Source organism: Acartia tonsa, chromosome 8, assembly GCF_053477335.1.
Source record: "Acartia tonsa isolate MP-2025a chromosome 8, ASM5347733v1, whole genome shotgun sequence".
NCBI classification, from domain to species: Eukaryota; Metazoa; Arthropoda; class Copepoda; order Calanoida; family Acartiidae; genus Acartia; species Acartia tonsa.
Window position 1 is genome coordinate 35,542,582 of NC_137267.1, and position 22,597 is coordinate 35,565,178.

At 31.1% G+C, this 22,597-nt stretch overlaps 1 protein-coding gene across 2 annotated transcripts in view; it reads right to left on the reverse strand.

Annotated features, from left to right (window-relative positions):
• Positions 1-20,770, reverse strand: part of LOC145326812 (uncharacterized) — a 189,991-nt gene extending 169,221 nt beyond the window's left edge. For both annotated transcript variants that reach the window (XM_080170239.1, XM_080170235.1), the window contains exon 1: positions 20,123-20,770. In XM_080170239.1, coding sequence (XP_080026365.1) covers positions 20,123-20,184 — 62 coding nt within the window. In that variant the 5' untranslated portion in view covers positions 20,185-20,770. The remainder of the gene's footprint in view (positions 1-20,122) is intronic.
• Positions 20,771-22,597: the final 1,827 nt, after the last annotated feature.

The following is a 22,597-nucleotide window of genomic DNA, read 5'->3' on the forward strand; positions in this document are numbered from 1 at the left end:
CGTAGTTAGACAAATTAGTTGGGGGGAAAGTACAAAGTTTATACTGAGTTAACACTTTAAGGACAATAGGGATGAAAAGTAGAAAATGTTATTTATGAAATAAAAAAATTATATTTGAATGTTGTATATTAAATAATGTATATCATAAATTAATTTTGAAATGGTATATAGAAAAGTAAAATCTTTAAAGGTTTAAATATAGATGTAACAAACAATATGATTCAAACGGCAGATTTAAAAAACTTTCAAAATTTCAACAATTGGACATGAGGGAAGTTAAAGACTTGAAATCTGATTTCTTTTAAAGCTGAGTAATAATTATTTAACGCATCGTATTATAGACAGCTTTCCTCGGATATTAAAAATGAAAAATTATCAGATTAAAGCCCTGGAGGCCCTCCACAGTGCAGTGGTGAGGTAAAGTTTAGTAGCCCCGCTGAGTTAGGGCCCCCTGCACGGGTAAGGTTAGGTTAAACAAGGTAAGGGCTCTCCTCCACAGGGATTAGTTTAGGTAAAATTAAGTAGCTCCACAGGGTTAGGGCCTCCTCCAGAGATTGAGTTACGTTTAGTTAGGTTAGTTTAGATGAAATTGAGTAGCCCCATAGGGTCAGGGCCTCCCACAGGGTTTAGATTAGGTTAAACAAGGTTAAATTAAATTAGGTTAGGTTATATTGAGTTGTCCCGCTGAAATAGGGCCCTCCACATGGGTTGGGTTAGGTTAGGTTAGGCTATGTTAAGTTAGTTTAGGTAATGTTAAGTACCCTTGAAGGGTTAGCACATCCATAGGGGTTAGGTTATGATAGATTAAGTCAGATTAGGTTAGGCTAAGCTAGGCTAGGTTATGTTAGGTAATATTGAGTAGACCCGTTATGTTAGGGGTTAGGATAGAGTTAGGTAGGGTAGGTTTAGTAAGATAATCTTGGGAAACCCTGCAGGGTTAGAGCTGCCTCCAGGAGTCAGGCTATTTTAGATTCAATTAGGTAAGGTTAGGCTAGTTTAATTAATATTAAGTATCCCAAAAGGGTTAGGGTCCCCTGCATTGGTTAGTTTAGGTTAAGTTAGGTTTATTTAGATAGGAATAGATAATATAGAGTAGCTTCGCAGGATTAGGGCTCCCTGCAGGGTTTAGGTAAGGTTAGGTAAGGTCAGATAATATTGAGTAGCCTAATGGGTTTGAAACCTCCGCAGGGGTTAGATTCACTTTGGCTCAGTAAAATTAGGTTAGGTTAGGTTTAGTTATGTTAGTTATAACAGAAACCCTCCAGGATTTACCCCCCTTCCCAGGGGTTAGGTTAGGTTAGGTTGAGTTAGATTAGTTTAGGAAATATTAAATAATCCTGACAGGGTTAAGGCCCTCCAGAGAGGTTAGGAACGGTTAATATTATTGGATATAAATTTGTGCATATACAGTAAATTATAATAACATTATGATTTTATGAAAACATTCATAAACAACATCTATAAATGCAAAGATCTGAAGTGGTAGGTCAAACGCACATCAACATTTGTAGAGTGTAAAACTGCTTAAATATAGGATACTGTTTAAGGACATACTTACATTTTTAGGACTTAATTATAGAGAAGCTTCGGCTAAAACACTGTACAATGTTGTCTTAGGAATCATTATTTCAATTATCGCCAACTATCGCAAAAAAAATTTAAAATCAACATGTTTGAAATGGACATACAGAAATTCTAGTAACATTTACTTAACAGATGCTATGCTTCCTAAATCGTATTTGACTTATATAGGAATACACATACAAAATTATTTAATTGATAAGAAAAAATGTCTAAATTAACAAAAAGAGCTAACCGTCACGGCCGGACAGACACACTGACCGATCGACCATAATTATAGAGAAGCTTCACTTTAAAAATTTCCGAATTCATTATTTTCAATTTATTTGTAATTTAGAGTGTTTGCGGTGTTCTTTGCTCAACTAGTCCCTTTGAGGAAACCATAATTTTTCCATAAAAATTTAGCCATCTTTATTATATAGCAGTTAAAATCTTTAGCTTTTTCAAATACCAATTCTTACAGACGAACACATTAAAATTTTGAGTTATAGAGTAGTTCTTCTACTAAAAAAATTATTTGGTACAACTAATTTGTCTTAACTAAAGCATTTGTTTAAAGTCAAAAATATATAACAACATTCATTTTGTATGTTTACTCACTGAGAACTATCGCCAAAATTTCAAAGAATTTAATTAAACGAAAAAATCTAAAAATTATTATTGATTAATATAATCTCGAACGGTTGTTATTAAATTATCTTTTAAAATTAAATTTCTTTTTTCTTTTAAAAAATCAATACAACAATGTACCTAATAACATTGTGTACTATTATCAATTTGAATGTAGAATAATAGAGGCGTTTCAAGGGGGGCGTACCAAAAAGTGGTTAATTCACCACCATTAATTAAACAGTTTTGAGAATAAAAATATAAAAAATATTGATTTTTTATACATGTATCATATTTTATTTCTGATTATCTTTCATTTCAACAGTAACGGGTGACTTTAGCTTAGGCGTCAATTTATTCGCAGAATATAAAATGTGTTCACTTTAAAGTAAAACGAGGATGACAACATCCATAAAATCAAAGCTCTAAAATCAGAAGGAAGGACAGTCAAACAATAAATTACGAACATTAATTTCCAAGTCTAAACAAAATTGTACATACATTTTTTGTAAAATTGCATAAATATAGGAATCAGTAAAAGGACATACTTTCATATTTAGGATTTGATTATAGAGATGCCTTGCTTATAATACTTTAACTTATTTTCCTAGGAATCATTATTCCAAAAACCAGATAAAAAGGATAAACAGCATCTTTTAATGGAGTTACTGACTTTCTGATAGATAATATAGAGTTGCTACGCTTTCTTATTCGTACAAAACTGTTCTAAATTGTGCCTAACTGTCATAGGAACCATTATGAAAAATTCGAAATTGATAGGACAATTCTAAAATGTCGATTTTAATTATTATTTCATACAAAAAATGTTGTCAAAAAAGTTACAAATCAGCATGTTTTAACCCTTAACAGTCGGGCCCCTTGCCGCACCTTAATCAGTCGGGGGGGGGGGGGGGCGTTCAATTTTTGCTTCCTTCACCCTTTTATTTAACAACCTTTGTTTTTAGGTCCTTTTTTACTTAAAAATTTGAAACGGCTGTAATTTTTTTATTTTTGAAGCTAGAAGAAAATTTTTTTGCAGAAAATGTTTAATTTTATGTAAATTTTATATTTGAAATATCAAAACATAAATTTCAGCGGCAGCAGCTATATTTGGCAGCTGCCAGCCGCCGCAGTCGGCGGTCGGCGGGAAAACGGCGGCGGATCTTTATGAAATTTTTATACATTATGTAGACATGTAAGAAAAGCTTAAGTTTAAAGTTTGAAGTCTCTAAGTCAAAAATTGCGGCCACAGGAGCCTTTTAAAGATTTCTGGAGACCTGGAGGATCAGGACCTGCAGGATCATACCTGGAACCTGAAATTGACTTGAACACCTGTATTTAATATGAGGATGTACTACTATAGGATATTTTAGTATTTTGGTAAGATAAAATGCTTTGTTTAATTAAAAAAAATATTTTTGTTCTTTACCTGGATGACTCTGCCAGGTTTGCTGGCATCCTGTGCCTGCCAGGATGGAGATATTCAAAAAATTCCAACTCTCAGTTATGTGTCATACCCACACTTAAAAAGTCAAGCAGTATGGGCTCTTTATCTTTCACACACAGAAAATGAGATAGAAAAAACCGGATGGGGGGGGCGTTCAACGCCCCCCCCCCCTCCGACCGTTAAGGGTTAAATGAACGTACAGACTTTCTTGGTAGAGTTGCTAAACTTTCTAATTCGTATGGACGGACGTACGGGCGGGGGGACCGATCAAAATTATAGAAAGGCTTTTTTTTAAATGTTTGCAGGAACAAATTGAGCTGAAAAATGAATCTTTTTTTTGTTTGCAATTTACTCCATAATTTAAAATGTCTTTTAGTCCGTCTAAAAGAGTGTTTGTTTTATAAAGAATTTCTGTATTTCCTACCCTTTTACTTTAGTATCGAAGCTACTCTATAATTCAAAATGTCCGTATTTCGGTTGGAGACAAAGTGGGGGGAACGTGATTTTCTCGGCTCCTATGACAGATAGAAGACTGAAACTTTTTGTCAACATTCCCAACACTAACGAGCATAATTAACTTTAACACATTCATAGCGGTCGGACTGCTTTTTAGCAGGTTTTAGGCTATATTTGTATTTTTCAAATTTTTCACCATAACTTTGGTGTTTATGGTCCGATTTTCAAATCTTTTTTAGTTATTGATATCTAAATTAAATCCAGCATATAATTTACTTTGGCCGTTGGTATGTCAATCATTATAGAAAATAAAATAAGGTTTTGTGTTTATTTTTTCCAGTGAATCTTTTCTTGATTTTAAAGATTACTCTTTCATTCTATTTGTATGTATTCCCATCCACGATTTTTGTGCCACGCTACTTATGGATGTTGTCATTCTTGTTAGGCCCTTTTTAAAGATTTTAAGCTGCTGTAGTTTTCTTTATTTTTGAGGGTAGAAGAGCAATTTTTCCAAAAAAAAAGTTTATTTTGTATTAGAATTCTCAAAATATAAACTTCAGTGGTGTACTTGGAAGCTGTCTGCCACTGCAGTTAGCGGTTGGTGGGAAAATAGCGGCAGATTTTTATGACATTTTAATATGTCATGTTAACATGTTAGTTTAAGCTTGGAGTTTAAAAATAAAATTATCTTAGTCTAAAAGTGCTTTCATAGGAGCCATTTAAAGTTTTATGCAGGTCATACCCAAAACCTGAAAATGACTTTAAACCCTATATTTTAAATTGATATAGACTACTATAGGATCTTTTAATATATTGGTAATGTAAAAAGCTTTGTTTAAGTAAAAAAACATATTTTTGTTCTTCACCTGCATGATCCTGCCTTGTTTGTTTGCATCCTGTAACCCCAAGGATGGAGATGTGGACTCTCACACATAAAATTAGATAGAAAACACCTGAGGAACTCTAAAACAATGGTTTCCTAATAGTTTATTTGTTTGTTTTATCAAGGTAACGACTTACGGTCGGAATTTTTTTAACAACCAGGGAATATGCACACAACCTTCTTGCTGTAATAGAGGATGATATAAAAGGTTAAAGGAAGCGTTCAATGCCCGTCCCCCTCCTCCCCACTCAAAAAAGGAAGGGGTAAAGCTACCTACAACTGCCATTGTTTTCAAAAATGATTATATGAATGGTGTCAAGAAGTTTCAGGTGTCTATCTTGAATAGTAGCTGAGAAAATCACCTTTCCCCTACTCCATTTATGACAAAGTTAAGTATAGATGGACATTTTGGAAATAGAGTAGCTTCGCTACTAAAAAAAAGTTTCATGACATCCTAGAAGTAACTCGAATTTTTACATTAGTTTCATACGAAGTTGTCTGCGATGTCATCGCTAATTTTTAAAATCAAATTGATATTTTTGCTATACAAAATTAAATTTTTTGATAATTTTAATTGCTTTTTAATACAGAATGTATATATTCTAAATATAAATTAATTTTGTTTCTACTAAGGCGTTGCAAAATTTTAAGTTCGCCAAAATTGAGATATGCCAGAGAGCCGGACCCACCATTTTAGGATTCACCCCTGGAATATCTTGAAATTTCTATCAAACGCTTTGTTTGGCTCAAACTGACACAAATAAAAAAAATATAATTATAATAAATCAACCTGTAAAGAATGACTTCTTCCTTTGTTTAATGGTATAGATTGTTCTTAACCTTTACCTTGTACCTATAGAAAACATTATTATTATAATTATATTTTTTTAAAATTTTTGTCAGTTTGAGCCAAACAAAGCGTTTGATAAAAATTTCGTATTTTTTAAAGATATTCCAGGTACGATTATCAAAAAAAAATAAAAAAATTTCCCTATTGTTCTATTCAATAGGGAATACAAATATATAGAGCACCTTATCGTTCTACTACTATTTTTAGGCCTTATAACACACACCTTTACGGGATTTACTAGAAAATGACCTCTCTCTTTATTAATATAATGTTGACAAAAATGATTTAAAGTATTTAAATATAACTTGACATGCGGCAAAAAAGTTTTCCGTAATTGTTTTCATAAAACTAACACAGACGCATTCTAAAAAGTTCTTTGACGCTAAAATGCTAATCTAAGAAATAAACAAAAGGTTGAAATTAAATTGATGATACACAAATTACCCTTTCTGTAAATTAAAATCAGTGGTTAAACGTTTGGACACTTAATGAACCAAATAATCAAAATTCAACAACAAATAAGAAAACCAGTTTTTGTTCTATAGCTGCGCTACATATTGTAAACATTTTATTATAAACTTATCGTCCGAATAATAAAGACAGTTAATGAATAATGCCTTTCTCCCCCTATTTAATGACAGGAAAGTAAAAGTTAGTTTTGAATAATTGTTTCTTCTATATTGGTTTATTAATATTGCCATACAAAACAAAAATATTACAATTCATGAAAAGCATTTAACAGTTACCGAAGCTTTTAATAGTGCCTCTAACAAATGACGTCATACTGATTTACCATTGGTTATTAAAATGTATACTGGCCTGCCATTGATAATTTAGTCTGTGTTTTGGCCTATCATTGGTCATTTGTATTGTATGATGTTATTTTTCCCCCACCAATAATTCTTACGTACATAATGGGTAATTTTGTACATCATAAATAGCATTATAAATGTGTTTTTAAAAAGAACCTTTTAGTACCTAACTTGTTTAAAAAAGGCAAATTTGCTAATATGATAAATTTGCAAAAATGTTTGAACAACTATTATTGCTATCAACAAGTTTAGCCAAAAGTTGGGATAACTTTTTAAAAAGACATGCGAGGAAATTATTAATTGCTAAATGTCATAAAGTTATTATGTACATTTAAATTCTTTTCATTAGCGGATTTCAAATAACAAAAAATCTAGTTTATGATAAATATTAAAATGTACAGTTAATTGATGGGTGTAAAAATCTATCTGGTCAAGGCTCACAAAACTCTAAAAATGTGTTTCTTTATTACTAATTGACGGATTTAATTATCAATCAAATAATCTATGCTTTTCGAGGAAGGTTTTAACATACCTTATTCTACAATTTATTTTTAAAAACAATTGTAAAGACCTCTTAGTGCCTTTAAAAAAAAGACGCCATACAATACAAATGACCACTGGTAGGCCAATACAATTGACCAATGGTAGGCTAGTATGGCGTCATTTTTATAAGCACAATAAAGAACTTCATAATTCTAAAGTAAAGACATAACCCAGAAAATTTGAAATGTAGATAATATAAATTTATCCGTTGTCTGTATGTATGAAGTGTGGTAGGTCATGAATGATCAAGCTAGGAACATCGTGTCACCCATTTAGAAGCATAACAACATAGAATACGAAAGATGGCATAATAAAGACTCTTGCTTTAAACTTCTCCGCCAATACAAAGAAGGGCTAATTTTGTTTACCATAATTGGGGGTGTACATAAATTTAAAATAAAATTCTTATTTTAAATGCTTTATTTCGGGAGAATGAAAGAGGCGAAATTATATTTTCAGTATTGCTTCGAAACTTAATAATATCCGTTGGATGAGAACCGGTTCTCAGCCATACTTGAAATTTTTATTTAGCATTGGGGCATAAAACTTGTAATTTTTTATTTTAATATCCGCGAATAATTGTCTATAATACAATGCAATAAATAACTAGGTTTTCCTTAATATTTTTGAGATTTTTTTATCAAGCTACATGCCTTTTCATCTACAGTTCTCTATTAAAAATGATGTAAACTATTTTTACGTGATATGATAATTCTAATCATTCATTCCCGTAGCCAATACTTGATGTATAGAGGTGTGCATACAAGTCTGCATGTAGTATGCCAATACTTGATGTATAGAGGTGTGCATACAAGTCTGCATGTAGTAGCCAATACTTGATGTATAGATGTGTGCATACAAGTCTGCATGTAGTAGCCAATACTTGATGTATAGAGGTGTGCATACAAGTCTGCATGTAGTATGCCAATACCTGATGTATAGAGGTGTGCATACAAGTCTGCATGTAGTAGCCAATACTTGATTTATAGATGTGTGCATACAAGTCTGCATGTAGTAGCCAATACTTGATGTATAGAGGTGTGCATACAAGTCTGCATGTAGTATGCCAATACCTGATGTATAGAGGTGTGCATACAAGTCTGCATGTAGTAGCCAATGCTTGATTTATAGATGTGTGCATACAAGTCTGCATGTAGTAGCCAATACTTGATGTATAGAGGTGTGCATACAAGTCTGCATGTAGTATGCCAATACTTGATGCATAGAGGTGTGCATACAAGTCTGCATGTAGTAGCCAATACTTGATGTATAGAGGTGTGCATACAAGTCTGCATGTAGTATGCCAATACTTGATGTATAGAGGTGTGCATACAAGTCTGCATGTAGTAGCCAATACTTGATGTATAGAGGTGTGCATACAAGTCTGCATGTAGTAGCCAATACTTGATGTATAGAGATGTGCATACAAGTCTGCATGTAGTAGCCAATACTTGATGTATAGAGATGTGCATACAAGTCTGCATGTAGTAGCCAATACTTGATGCATAGAGGTGTGCATACAAGTCTGCATGTAGTAGCCAATACTTGATGTATAGAGGTGTGCATACAAGTCTGCATGTAGTAGCCAATACTTGATGTATAGAGATGCGCATACAAGTCTGCATGTAGTAGCCAATACTTGATGTATAGAGGTGTGCATACAAGTCTGCATGTAGTAGCCAATACTTGATGTATAGAGGTGTGCATACAAGTCTGCATATAGTAGCCAATACTTGATGTATAGAGGTGTGCATACAAGTCTGCATGTAGTAGCCAATACTTGATGTATAGAGGTGTGCATACAAGTCTGCATGTAGTAGCCAATACTTGATGTATAGAGATGCGCATAAAAGTCTGCATGTAGTAGCCAACACTTGATGTGTAGAGGTGTGCATACAAGTCCGCATGTAATCACATTCCCAAATTTTAAATATTCTCAAAAAGACAAAATAGTAATAGATCGTGTTTAATGATGGGATTGAAGCAAATTAAGGGAAAGGGGCTTAGTTTGTACTGTTGTAATAATATAAAGTTCTGAAGATTTAGCTATTTGATACAAGTGCGGAAGTGAATGCGCAGAGCTACATTGGAATATTGATATTAATTCTCTAGAAAAACTTTCTTTCACCAACTTTCAAAAAAAGCAATGCCAATAGGTAAGTGGTACCACTATATCATTGATGTAAAAAAATTTAGCATTTTTTAGCAATTAGTGCACTGTCAATAAATCACATAATATGTTAAATCTGCCAATAAGCAAGAATGTAATTGTAAAATTAACAGCATTTTATTGTACAGTAAGATATAGAAAATAATAATATTTCTTTTGATGGTTGAAAAGTTTAAGCATAATCTTTAGCTGAAAATTGTTTAGATAAATATTTGTCCCTATTCTCATTTTTTGAGGTCGTGTATATTTAATTTTTTTCAACGTATTTTTTCAATTTATGGAATTCGAAGATTTATTAATATTAATATGAATTTGTCTATAAGCAAAGATACCCCACCCCAATGTAAGTTTGTCGGTATATGATGGTTTTTACTTACCTAAAATAATTAAATAACATTATCAATTATAATAAAAATAAAATATTACCAAAAAGGATGATTAATATAAAGATATTTATTTTTAAATGCGAAGCTTCTCTATAATAATGGTAGAGTCGGTCCGTCCGTACGTCTTTCCGTAACAGTGAGTTAATTGAGGAATGTTACAATTGTCCTATCGATTTCAAACCATGCATGGTGGTGATTCCTGTAATAGTAAGAAACTAGAAAGCTTAGCAACGACAATAAAGTCCATTTAAAACATGTGGATTTTTAAATATTTTGATTACCCTAATTCTATAAATTCCTATCATGTCTGATTTGTTTCGCTTCGCTTTTATGGATGTTATCATTCTAGTTGCATTGGTATATTACTATTTTTCAATTATATAATGTGGTTGACAAGTTGCGAACCTAATTATTAATTTTGGTTTGTCGGGGGAGGGGGGGGGGATATATTCCCCGATTCAATAATATACTTTATGTGTTTTTTTAACCCACTCCACATTTAGTTACTTTATTTATGCTTGCATCCCTAGCATCTAGGGGCTCGTATTAAAGGATTTTAAATAATAGCGTAAAACCTTCCCAAGATTTCAATCTTTCTTAAATTGGAGAACAAATCGGTTTTTTTTTGGGGGGGGGGGGGGAGGAAGTATGTGGGAGAAATTTCAAAACTTTTTTACTGAAAAGTTTACATAAAAGATTTTTTTTATTTTTAGATTTGAATTTAAAAACCATTAATAAACCCCTAATTTAACCAAAAGAACTAATTAAAGGTATTCCTTCCTTCCTTCCCTCCCACCAAATAAAAAACATTTATTTCCGTTCATTTATAAACTTTGGTAGAATCTCTTTTATCATAATTTTGATCATTTAAACTGCCCCCCCCCCCTTTTTTCTTTATTTATTTAATAGCGCCTACGCCGATAGAGGGCTCCAGGGGCACGTAAAATATTTTCTTTTCAAATTATGTTAAGATCATCTGTTTACCAAAAAATATTAACCTTTCAAGGACCTTTGAGAAGCTACCCTGGAAAGGAGAACAATATAGGTTTAGTGGTTAGAGATCGGTACACAGATATCCTTTTACTTTATTATAAAGATTATTTAGGTTAGGTCTGTTTTAGGATGGCCATCATAGCTACAAAACCACAAGAGTTGTAAAAAAATATTTATACGGGGAGGGTTGAAGGTCCACTCGCTTTATAAAGGAATATACCTATTTATATTATTATTAGACAGTTTATAATTTACTATTACCATATATCCTTCCTTCCTAAGGGGTATCTTAACAAATATGTAATTAAAATCAAAATAAACAAAACTACACAAGTTTTTCTTATAAAATTGTATAAAAGTTTATATTCTTATTCTTAAATGTAGTTAATAAGGCTACAGTAATTTTTATTATATTTAAATATGAAACAATATACAAAGTAAATAAAGTTATGATTATTATTTTTTTAATATGTTAGTGTTCAGGTTATATCAGTATATTTTAAATGAATATATTAGTGATCAGCCCGTTCGTTAATAAAAAGTTTGTTGTTTAATTTTTTTAGCTTTTGACTATTTAAGCACAATATTTTCCTAATTTTTAATGCCATTTAATGAACATCACATATCCATATCACCAATTAAAAGAAGAAAATAATAATTAATGTAGGATTAAGAAATTTTAAAGGATATACGCGACTATAATTCATTACAAGGCCATGAGGTAAAAGAAGAGGTCTAAAGGGAAAAGACAATGGCCGATAAATTGATGTAAATCCCCAATGATGATACACAAAATTACCCCTTCTGTAGATTATTCAATTAGGGGTTGAACCGTTTAGACACTCAACTAAATGAATCAACCAATCAAAACTCAATAAAAGTGCCCAAATTTTATCGGTTAACGAATAATATTACTTTGGGTACCAGTGTAATTTACAGCCCGATAGTCCCTCTTTTCAAAAATTTTTCATATAAAAATTAATTTGAAAAAGATACAAAGCACATAAAAATAAAAATACAAAACTGGAAAACAATGTATTTAACTATGCTGTAAAAAAAGCTAGGATGTGATATAAAAAGAATTAACTTTAATGTGATACTTAAAAGTCGCTTCTTATAGCTTCACAGTATCAGCTAGCCTTAACCAAATATTCTTCTGTAATTGTATGACATAAGATTCCCTAGGAACCGCGTGTAATGCGAGTCCTAATATATTTCTTCGGATATTTTCGGCAAAATTTTTATTGTGAAAAAAAACTATTTGGTTCACAAAATTGCACCAAAGAAAACATTATTAAAATAGAGTTATGTATTCTTGAAAAAGGACAAGTATGTCTAAGGGATAAATTGACGTACATTGCAATGATTATAAACAAAATTACCAATTTGAAATATAAAATGATTGGTTGAAAAATTCTAGCATCAAACCCAACAAACTAAGATTTATAAAGTACCCATAGTTTTTCAGGATAAGAATAAGAAAGCTTTGGGTACCTACCACTGTAATTTACAGCCCCTCTGATAATAAAAAAAAATATTTTATTACAAGAAATAAGAAAATAAGAATAGTTATTTCTCGCATCGTATTATAAACAGCTTTCCGCGGATATAGATTATACATTTTTATATTCGTAGAAAGATGGATAAAATACGATGCTAGACATAGTTTTTTCGTATCTACCGGATTCGAATTAATACGAGAATAGTTATTTCTTTCATCATATTATAAACGGCTTTCCGCGGATATAGAATGTACAATTATAAGATTAAAACTAGTTTTTTTAGCCCCGAGATGCCGAAGGCACTGGCTAAAAAACTAGTTTTAATCTTATGATTGTACATTTCTATATTCGTAGAAAACTGGATATAATACGATGCTAGACATAGTTTTTTCGTATGGATGAGAACCGGTTCCTATCCACCAGATCCGAATAGATACGAGAAAAGTCTTTAATTTTGACAGATATTATCAAAAAAATATCTAAATACTTAGGTCAGTGTCTGCCTTGTTTTATCAAATTTTTTTCATGAAACTAATCCAATCCCTCGAAATATTTTTTATTTCATACATTCTTTGCAGAATTGAGTTAATAAAAAAGTTTTTCACTTTTATTTTGAGAAAAATATAAAACAAACAAATGCAGATACCTATACAATATCTCTCTCTCTTAAGTAGAAGGATGTGTGTCGGTTTCATTTGGAAATTTGTTTGCTTTAAGATCTCTAAAATGGCTGGACTGTGGCTTTGATCTAAGGGTTTGGTAAAATGGGCATTTAAAAAGCATTAATGAAGTACGGGATAAGAACGCAATGGACGGTAAATTTAAGTACATCGCAATTAAGAAAAACTAAATTTAACCTATTGTAGATTAATATTTTTTGATAGAACACTGAGTTTAATCAAGATTAGTGTTTGGACCTAAGTAGTCTATTTGCTAATAAACAAAAGAAAATCCAACCAAAAAAATTAAAGATTTAAAGCGAAGCTTAGCTCCATAGAAAATAAGCAAATGCAGCTTTTTTACTCTTATCTTTATCTTTTAGGTACATTTTATTATAATCAGGATTAAGGAAAAGGTGATTTTTTTCCCTCAAATTTTGAACAAGTCAAAAAAAAAGATTTTGATTTTATTATCAACGGCAACATGATTTTGGATCATTTTCTTTGTGTAAAAATAGAGGAATAATATTTTTCGAGTATCAAAATCCCTGAAAATAATGCAAAGGAGATGAAAAATGATGGTTCTCATTTTATTAGAGTAATATTTTATACAGATATAAATAATATCTTCTTATCTTATATAGTTTTAAGTCGTAAAAGCTACTCTATAACAAAGGAATGTCTTTAGAAAAGTGCGGCATTAACCTGTTCTAACTTTTTAGTATCTAACTTTTTCTGTTCATCAATCAATTTCTAAATAAATAAAATTTCTGCAAAAAAAAAAAAAAATTTCCACCTGCTATTATAAAAAATTGATTGAAAAATAATAGTTTGCACCAACCTAACAAAAAGTAATAGAAGTACCCAAAGTTTTGAGCTAACAAATAGAACATGATTGCAAAACTTTGGGTGCCAGAGAAATTTAAAATCCTATGTCCCCTCCCTCCCTAATTATCTCAAGACTGAGTAGTAAAAAAGACTTTCTACACGGATCTTCTCAACCAAAACTAAGAAAAGTATCTTTTAATTGTGACTTAATGACATAAGAACAAGTACAATTATAACCATAGGTGGCAGACAGGGTGTCGGAGCCGTTTAATTTTGATGCGGCTCTGGCTCCGGCTCCGTGGAGCCGTATCTGGAAATACGGCTCCGGCTCCTGCTCCGGCTCCAGCTCCGGCTAGGCTCCTACCTTAAAATTAATATATAAACTTTTGTTCATTATTGAATTTGATAAAATAAAATAAATGATATAAAATATTTTGCTTTTATTTGATTAAAGCTACATAAAAGTAGAAGGATGTGTGTCTATTTGTTAAGTAACAATAGTTTTTCAGTTTAATATATGGAAATAGACCGTTGCCAAATTATAATATTACTTTAAAAAATCAATTTTAGCTAATCCGGAGCCGGAGCCGTTTTTAACGATAATACGGCTCCGGATCCAGCTCCGGCTCCACCAAAAATGTTGCTGCTCCCGGCTCCGGCTCCGAAACACTGTGCTTAAATAAGCTTTTTCTGCTAAAAACAGCTGGACGCCTAAAAATCAAAGAGAAGTAACGCTTAAAAGAAAGTGATTTTTACGACTAAAAAGTCCATAAAAAGAATGTACGTGCTAAATAAATTCATACAACTATTAAATTGGTCTACAGCAATTATTCTCATTACTTGTATAGACTTTACATCAGTATAAGAAAATGTTAAAAATGTTATGTTGTTATTTTCGTATGACATAGTGTACATATTTAAATGTCAGCTATGAAAAGACATTAAGCTGTCAATAAAATGCTACTAGAGGTCTTTTAATTTTATTCATTTCTTCTTGTACTTTTACCAAATTTTAAAAAATGTATTATTTTTGGGACAAAATCTTGATCGTTTTAGCATTATTGCGCATTTAAAGTAAATTGTACAAACTGGCCAAATTTTGAAAATAAAACCATAAAATATCTTAAAACTTTTACACACTTAACCCTGTGAGATATTTCAATAAAACCGTCAAAATTGACATTTTCACAAAACGACAGAAAAACCTAGTAGAATCAAATACCTGACCCTTCATGTATGGATCATGTTAAACTGGAAACATTGTATTGACATATGTATAATTTAAAAAGTTTGTCCAAACTGTAGTATTGTTCTTTTGGTTCTTTATATAATGACATAAATTCGACAATTGAAATTGAATGTTTACACAAAGGATCAATCAACGGCATTAAGAATGTAATGATATGTCGATATAATGTCAGCACAAAATACTAACATAGTAAGAGTGTGCACAGGAAAGACCTGTGATTAATTTTATTGCGTGGACCTCCCCCCTTCTATTTAACATTTCTATATAAACAACAAATATTATGTATTATAAATACAGAGATTGGTCAAAACCAGATAATTTTTCTCTATAGGATAAGAACTTTAGAAAGGTCATTATTAGCATATTGTTCCTTGTTTGATATTGGTTTCAAGAAGTCTAATACATATAAGATGTATCATATTAGGTAGAAAGTCTATTATAGCCAAGTTTTAAAACTAATAGTTTGAACCAACCAATCAGGAAATTATGTTTTTGTATTTCTGGAATAGATATATCCTTAAAATACTAGGTATCTATTTTAGATTACATAGCATATTTTTTCTTTCAATCTCTTAAGGAAAAGGCTTGACCTAGGGACTGTGCCTTTCAGGGAAGCAAAATTATCTGCGTTTGTTTAGGTAAATTTTAAAATCATTTCTCATATAAAAGTAATACCTACTAAAAATGAAGTAGGGAAAAATGTTAAAAAAATTTTATGCATTTTTCCTTGAGATAAATGTACAGGGAAGGTTTTTTCATTATTTATTTATGAATAACCCCTTTACCTTTCCAAACAGAATCATTATAAGGATAGGGATACACCATAAGAAAAATTATTCATTTAAAAAGCAGTTTAAGAGCTTTTCTTTGCTGATAACAATTACACAGTCTACAGCAAATGTTATGATCAGTGGCGTGCACAGCGATTCAACAGGGGCGTGTGAAACCATGAAGGGTAAATAAAAGAAAAATAACAGACCTTAGGTTCTTTTTTAATTTAAAGGGGGGTGTTGACACCCTTCTATCGCTGGTTATAATCATCAGACAAATAACTATTTGAAATTGAAGCAATCTAGTTTTTATTTTTAGATGAAATATCATTTTCTTGTTATCATTATCTTTCTTTTAATCTACATATATTTATATTCATAGTAGCGGGGCTATCGTATAATTTGGTTAATATTTCTGTCATAAAAAAAATTAAAAAGGTACACATGAATGTTTATGAGAATGGAAACTCTTAAAAATTATTGGTTTAAAAGTTCGGACACTAGAAGTTTGGACTAAAAAATCTGTAATAAAACTTTGGATACCAGTATAATTTACAGTCCAATGTCTCCTTCCTCAACTTTCCCTAACCTAAGAAGTATCTTTACTACCTACCTAAAATATTTTATCAGTAATTACTTAGCTGCATTACTCAAGATCTAGACGTCCTTATTACTTTTACATTTTTAATATATATAAAGGAATGAGATTTATAAGATAGATTAATATTATAATCAAGTTGTATATAACATACATCCTTATACTAAAGTAACAGGATGTCTGTGTGTCTGTGTGTACCGAAGGATCTCGCTAACCGCTGAACCGATCGGGTTCTCCTTAACAGGGTAGCTTCTCATAAGTCCCGGGAAGGTTTATAACTATTTTGGGGGAGGGTACCACCACCCTCCCAAGAGAAATGACAAAAAAATCGAAATTTTAAAAAAATTAGGGGAGACTTCAACGTCAAATAAAGAGGTATCGTAATAAAAATTAACTTTAACAAACAAAAACATTTAAAGTGCCACTAGAGGCCTCTAGGGGCGTAGCCGCTAGTATAATATAAAGCATAATAGTCATATAGCTCCTAAACCCATTAACATATATGCATAATCATGTTTTTTTAGTAGCAAAGCTACTCTGTATTATGGTATTTCAGTCTGTTATTAGAATTGATTTAAAACAACAGCTTGAAAAGCCCTGTAACAAATATATAATATTCAGGGAAGCTTTGTTTGTTTTCCAGCGCATGTTTTATGCTATTTTAAGTATTTAGATCAACCTCCATCAAAAAAATAAGACATTTAAATACAACTGCAAAGCTTTTCAGATAAAAATGAATCTTTATTTTAGCATTTTATCTTGAAAATCATTGTATTATATTATTAATTCATTAATATGTTTGTACATAAAAAAGGTTTACATTTATGGGTCAAGAGATACTTCATCAAAAAGCTCAGAATACGAGGTTTTTTTTGAGGGGAGGGAGAAGAAATAAAAGTAGCCTAAAACCGACAGCAAGACTTTTATTCAAAATAAAAAAAAACACCTAAAAACATTCCAAAAATAAAGAAGTTTCTCTAAAATACAACAAAAATATACACTATTTTATATACCTAATACTTAGTAGGGATTATCAACTTAAAATTAACTATTTCAGTAATAAAATAACTCCCCAAAAAAAGGAAAAAACAACAGAAAGTAAGGCAATATACACGTTATTGCCTCAAGCTACTTATGTCTCTTATAAATAACAGAATTGTTATAAAAAGAGGGATTAAAGCTTTCCGATTATAATATATGTCATTTTTTTAAAATTTATCACTGAACCGATTTAGTTCTCCATTTTTGGAAAGATTCTTAGGGCATTAAATCCCAAAGACATCTCAATTTTCTGCTATTTAAAATATATCACATAAATCAATGATTTTTGTCTTTTGGACAACAGTTAAATCATGCTATCGTACAGTACATTAAAAAAAATATTTTAGAGATAACCTAAACATATGAAACTAGGCTTCTAAAGCACTCTATTGAGTATCTCTATTATTATATGATACATAATTTTTTTTCACAAAAAAACTTGGGCATAAGATTCTCTGGGCTATAGAAATGTCTCTTAAACAGACAGGGATCCAGGATAGGACATTGAAAGATAACAACTTTATTAGATTTTAATAGTAAGGTGTAATGTTATTTGGCAACGTAAATATCATGCAAATTGTTGACAATATTGCACTTTTAGTATGACTTTTTAATGCCATACAATTTCCATAAGACATCAAATCAGGATTGTTAATAAATAAAATTGCTCTGAACTAAAAAAAACACAAATTATATTAATCATTTTAAATGGCAGAAATGCAGGGCGACATATATCCCTTAACCCATAAAAATAGAATACCTATAAATTTTGAACACAGTAATAGTGTCTGACTGATTATGACGTAACAAAAAAAAATTAGCCAATGAGCGGCCGTTATTGACCAATGGTAAAATTTATAGTGGCCTCTCATTGGCTATTTTTTTTGTTACGTCATAATCAGTCAGACACTATTACTGTGTTCTAAATTTTGTTCAAAACTATGTACAGCAAATTTGAAACTAATGCTTATAAATCAAAGAAAAGCTTAAGGTCCAAAGGACAAAAATATGGAACAGAAATATTATTTTCTATTTTTGTTCTTTTTTACCTATGAAAAAAATTAGAAAAGGTGCAAAAAAATAAGACTTCTAGATAAAGCTCGAACAGTAAAAGGTTTGGCTGTCTAAAGGACGTAATCATGTCTTTAATAATCAAAAGTTTTTACAAAGATACACCATAATAATATCTAAGTGATCTAAAGGAAAAATAGCCGATAAATTGATGTACATCCCTAATTATGATACACAAAATTAACCGTTCTTTAGATTACAATTAGTTATTGAAACATAGTTTGGACAGTTACCTTAATGAACCAATCAATCAAAATTCAATTAAAGCCGCCAAAGCTTAATAGCCAACGATTAAGAAAAAGTTTTGTATCCCATCCTAAAAAGATTAATTGACAAACCACAGCTTTCTTTCAAGTAGCTTCGCTACTGAAAACAGACTAAAGAAAACCGCGTGCAGAAAAAAAAAGATTACAAAAATGGTAAATCCTGCAAGTAAACATGATATGAGATTCTGAATATTAATATAATCTGCATTATGGAGTATGATTACGTGTAGACCAGCCAACCAGTTCCTTTTAGTAGTTGCCACAATATTAATATTTTACTCGTACAAATTATAATCGAACAAGGATGACAACATCCAAAAGTAGCAAAGCACAATAAATTAGGGATGGATATAAAGACAAAGTAATAAAAAGGGCAGTTGTTTAGTAGCCATTAATCAAAAAAATATAAAAAATTATCATATATGTTTGAAATACTACATGCTCGTTGATAAAGGGAATCTTACACAAAAATTTCAGCCAATTATCATTAATAGCAGCAGAGATGTTTGGTCTACACAATTTAGTCTGTATATTGATAATATATTAGTTATATGATATATATGATACATTGTATATTAATAATAATAGAAGAATAGTTTATATAAAGCATTATGTCAAAGCTTATTATCAATAAGACGAGTCACAAATTAGCTCGAGAAACATAACCTAAGGAATTTGCTTAGAAATATGCCTATATAGTAATGAAAAGTAATGCATTTTTAAGTCATACAAACCCAAAAAAAAACGTTTGAAAATAATATTCTTGAAAAAAATTGAAAAACGGATGAAAAATGGCTAAGATAACCGTAATATCTTAAAAAGACATAAATAATACACTACCGGTGTAGTATGTTGTGCTAAAAATCGGTAAACGTTGTGAGTTTTAAGTTAAAAAAAGAAGGAGAACGATAAAAATTTAAGGTAACTTTTTTTTTAATTTAGTCTATAGTTCTTTTCAAAAAGAAATATACATATTTAGTGAATGTTAAAGTTCTTTTATTATTCATAGGCCTTAAAACTCACACCTTTACGGATTTTTAGCGCAACCTACTCCTCCCAAAGTCATTCAGACATCATAATAATGTTTAAAATTTGTTTTCTAAAACGTTTTAACCACTGAACCAATCGAGTTCTCATAAGTGCAGCTTCACATAGATCTTTAAATGGTTTTAGCGAGATCTTTATGGACAAACAAGACAATTAGTATTCTTAACATATTAGTACAAAATAACTTATTAAAAATTTTGTAATTAAAACTAATAGGCACTATCATTTAAAGTAGTAAAGTTTTCTTGTATGTCCGTAAAGATCTCGTTACCCACTGAACAGATTTAGTTTACAATCTCATATAGACCCTGGGATGGTTTAAGGCTATTTTTCTCGTCATCAAAGAAAGAAAAAAACTTACTTGAGTTTATCTGAATTCTGTATGGCAGAGTGTTGGTTTTGTTGCAACTGAACCAAATTCATTATTTATTATACAACACAAAATGAATTTATCACAAAAATCACTTAATTTTTGGTTCAAATAATTTTTATATGTAGCACTTTTGAATTTATTTAAACAGCTGATTTTCTAATCTTTTCCCGCCAAATAAAATGTGGGAATTATAGTTAGACTTTGAAACAACTTTTTTTCTGGATATATTGCTTTGTTAAACTTTATCTTCTATTTATCTATCACATTTAGGATAGATAGATATTTGTAACAATATATTTGATAACACTTTTGTTCAAATGTTAACTTTTATGCTTTTTTTATTAGGCGTTAAAACGCCGAAAAAAAACTTTTGGTTTATAATATTATTATTGCTTGTATGTCGGGGTATATGTTACACCTCGTGATTTGGAAATCCAAAACGTACTAAAAATCTACTAAGACTTTTGGCCGGGTTGGGACAATTCTCTTTCTTTCCATCCCAGTCTCTTTCTCTTTCGCTCTCTCCCTCTCTTACTCTCTCTATGGAGGCAATTCCAAACCCCTTAATCTTTCTCTCTCTCCCCCTTTTTATAAATCCGAGACAAAAGTTTGAGAGAGGGAGGGAGGGTGGGAAAGGGTCAGTTATGGAATGTAAGGCAGGAAGAGAGGTAGAGGGGGTTGAAGGGGAGGGATGCAAAACCAGACAAGATGGGGCTTCTTGGGGAAGGGTGAGGGGAGGTTTTAGTCGAGTCAGATACACACTTGAAAGACTGCATTTATGAAAAATTTCATAGATTGTGAAATTGTAGTAAAAAAATACCGAAATAGCAGAAAATGACAAATATTTTGATCTTCTTTCTTTCTTTTATTTCTCTAACATGTTTGTCTCTAAAAATATTTCCCTACATTGTTCCAACTTGGTCCCCCATTGACTTCAGATGAACTTCTTATTCCAAATTGTATATTAGTTTAAAATGAATTGAGCATGATTGCTAAAATCGAAATATCTTTATGTCTTAGAATAGTGTATTTTTATTTAAAATAGGTTGAAAAACATACTAACTTTGAAATATATTAGTTCATACATTTGCCACTAGATGTCAAATTTTATTATGAATATTTCTGTTGTTCTTTAATACAGCAAATGTAGAATTAAAATATGTTGTATATTAAATATTTTAAAAATTTCTTAGCAGAAAAAAAATAGAACTTTATCGCATTCCAATAATGCAAATTCAGAATGATGTTAAAAGGTTATTGTTTTGAAGAAATTATTTTAAATAAAGCTGAAACCCAAAGGGCTGGCAGCTCAGTCTCTGTATACGCATCATTATACAACCAAAATAGAAAGATCTAAAAAATAAAAGAAATAGATAAAACGGATATTTCACAGGAGAAGCACATCAAACATAAATGGGAGAATTTTTTAAAAAGAATTGTGTGTTTTTGTGTGCTGTGTATTTTTTTTGTAAATGGCTAATACAGATTTCCTAAAGACCTTTCCAGTTCTAATGATATGAATACACTGATGCACTGCTAGCCATTCGGGAGCTAGCTGTTTTTATTATTTAGTCAAAACAATAACCTTAGAATTTGGTGTTGGTCCATTCATTTCTAAAAAATTATAAGCTATGAAAATACAGGTTTTTGAGTTGTAATTTGTTAAAAACTGCTAAATATTTTTTCTTGTAGATAATGTTTATTACTTTTCTCTGTTAATGTTACATTTGTTCAAAATTTGCTTTATTTTGATGTTGCTTACTTACTGTGATATTGAAAGCTAATTCAGATGTGATTGATGCCTTTAAAAGAAAATAGCCTAAAAACCACCACAGAACCAGTAGGTATATTCCCTGAAGAGTAGAATCCAATCGGTTCAGTGGTTGCTGAGATCTTAAGATTGAGACGGACGGACAGACAGACGGATGGACGGAAAGACATCAATTGCTACTCTGTATTATAGACTATTAGAAATACATGAATAAACTTTAAAACGGATATATTTTGTATGTTTTTCATATCTAGATATCTACATAAAAGAATCCCCTATATTCCTATAATTTAATTTTTCAACTTATTTCACATGACTTTACTTTGAAAACACAAATTTCAAAAGTACAGTCTTGTTTTGTAAGAAGGATTCCCGCGCTTTAATTGTCACCCTCCACTCCTCACCCATTTTCTCTAGTCCACCCCTATCCAAGCCTATTATACCCTCTCACCTCCTCTCCTTTATATATATTATTCCTCGTGCTCAGTGTGTGTGTGTGTGTGTGTGTGTGTATGACACTCAAAGTCGCTGTATTTTGCCCAGAATAAACAGGATGAGATAGTTTGTGAAGAAAAGAGGGTAGACAGACTGATGGACGGACAGACAGACAAGTACTTGAAAAGGTTGTGTTGAGGGGTAAATTATTAAACATAATGTCAACACTTTGCCATTATTTTGCACACTCCACTATA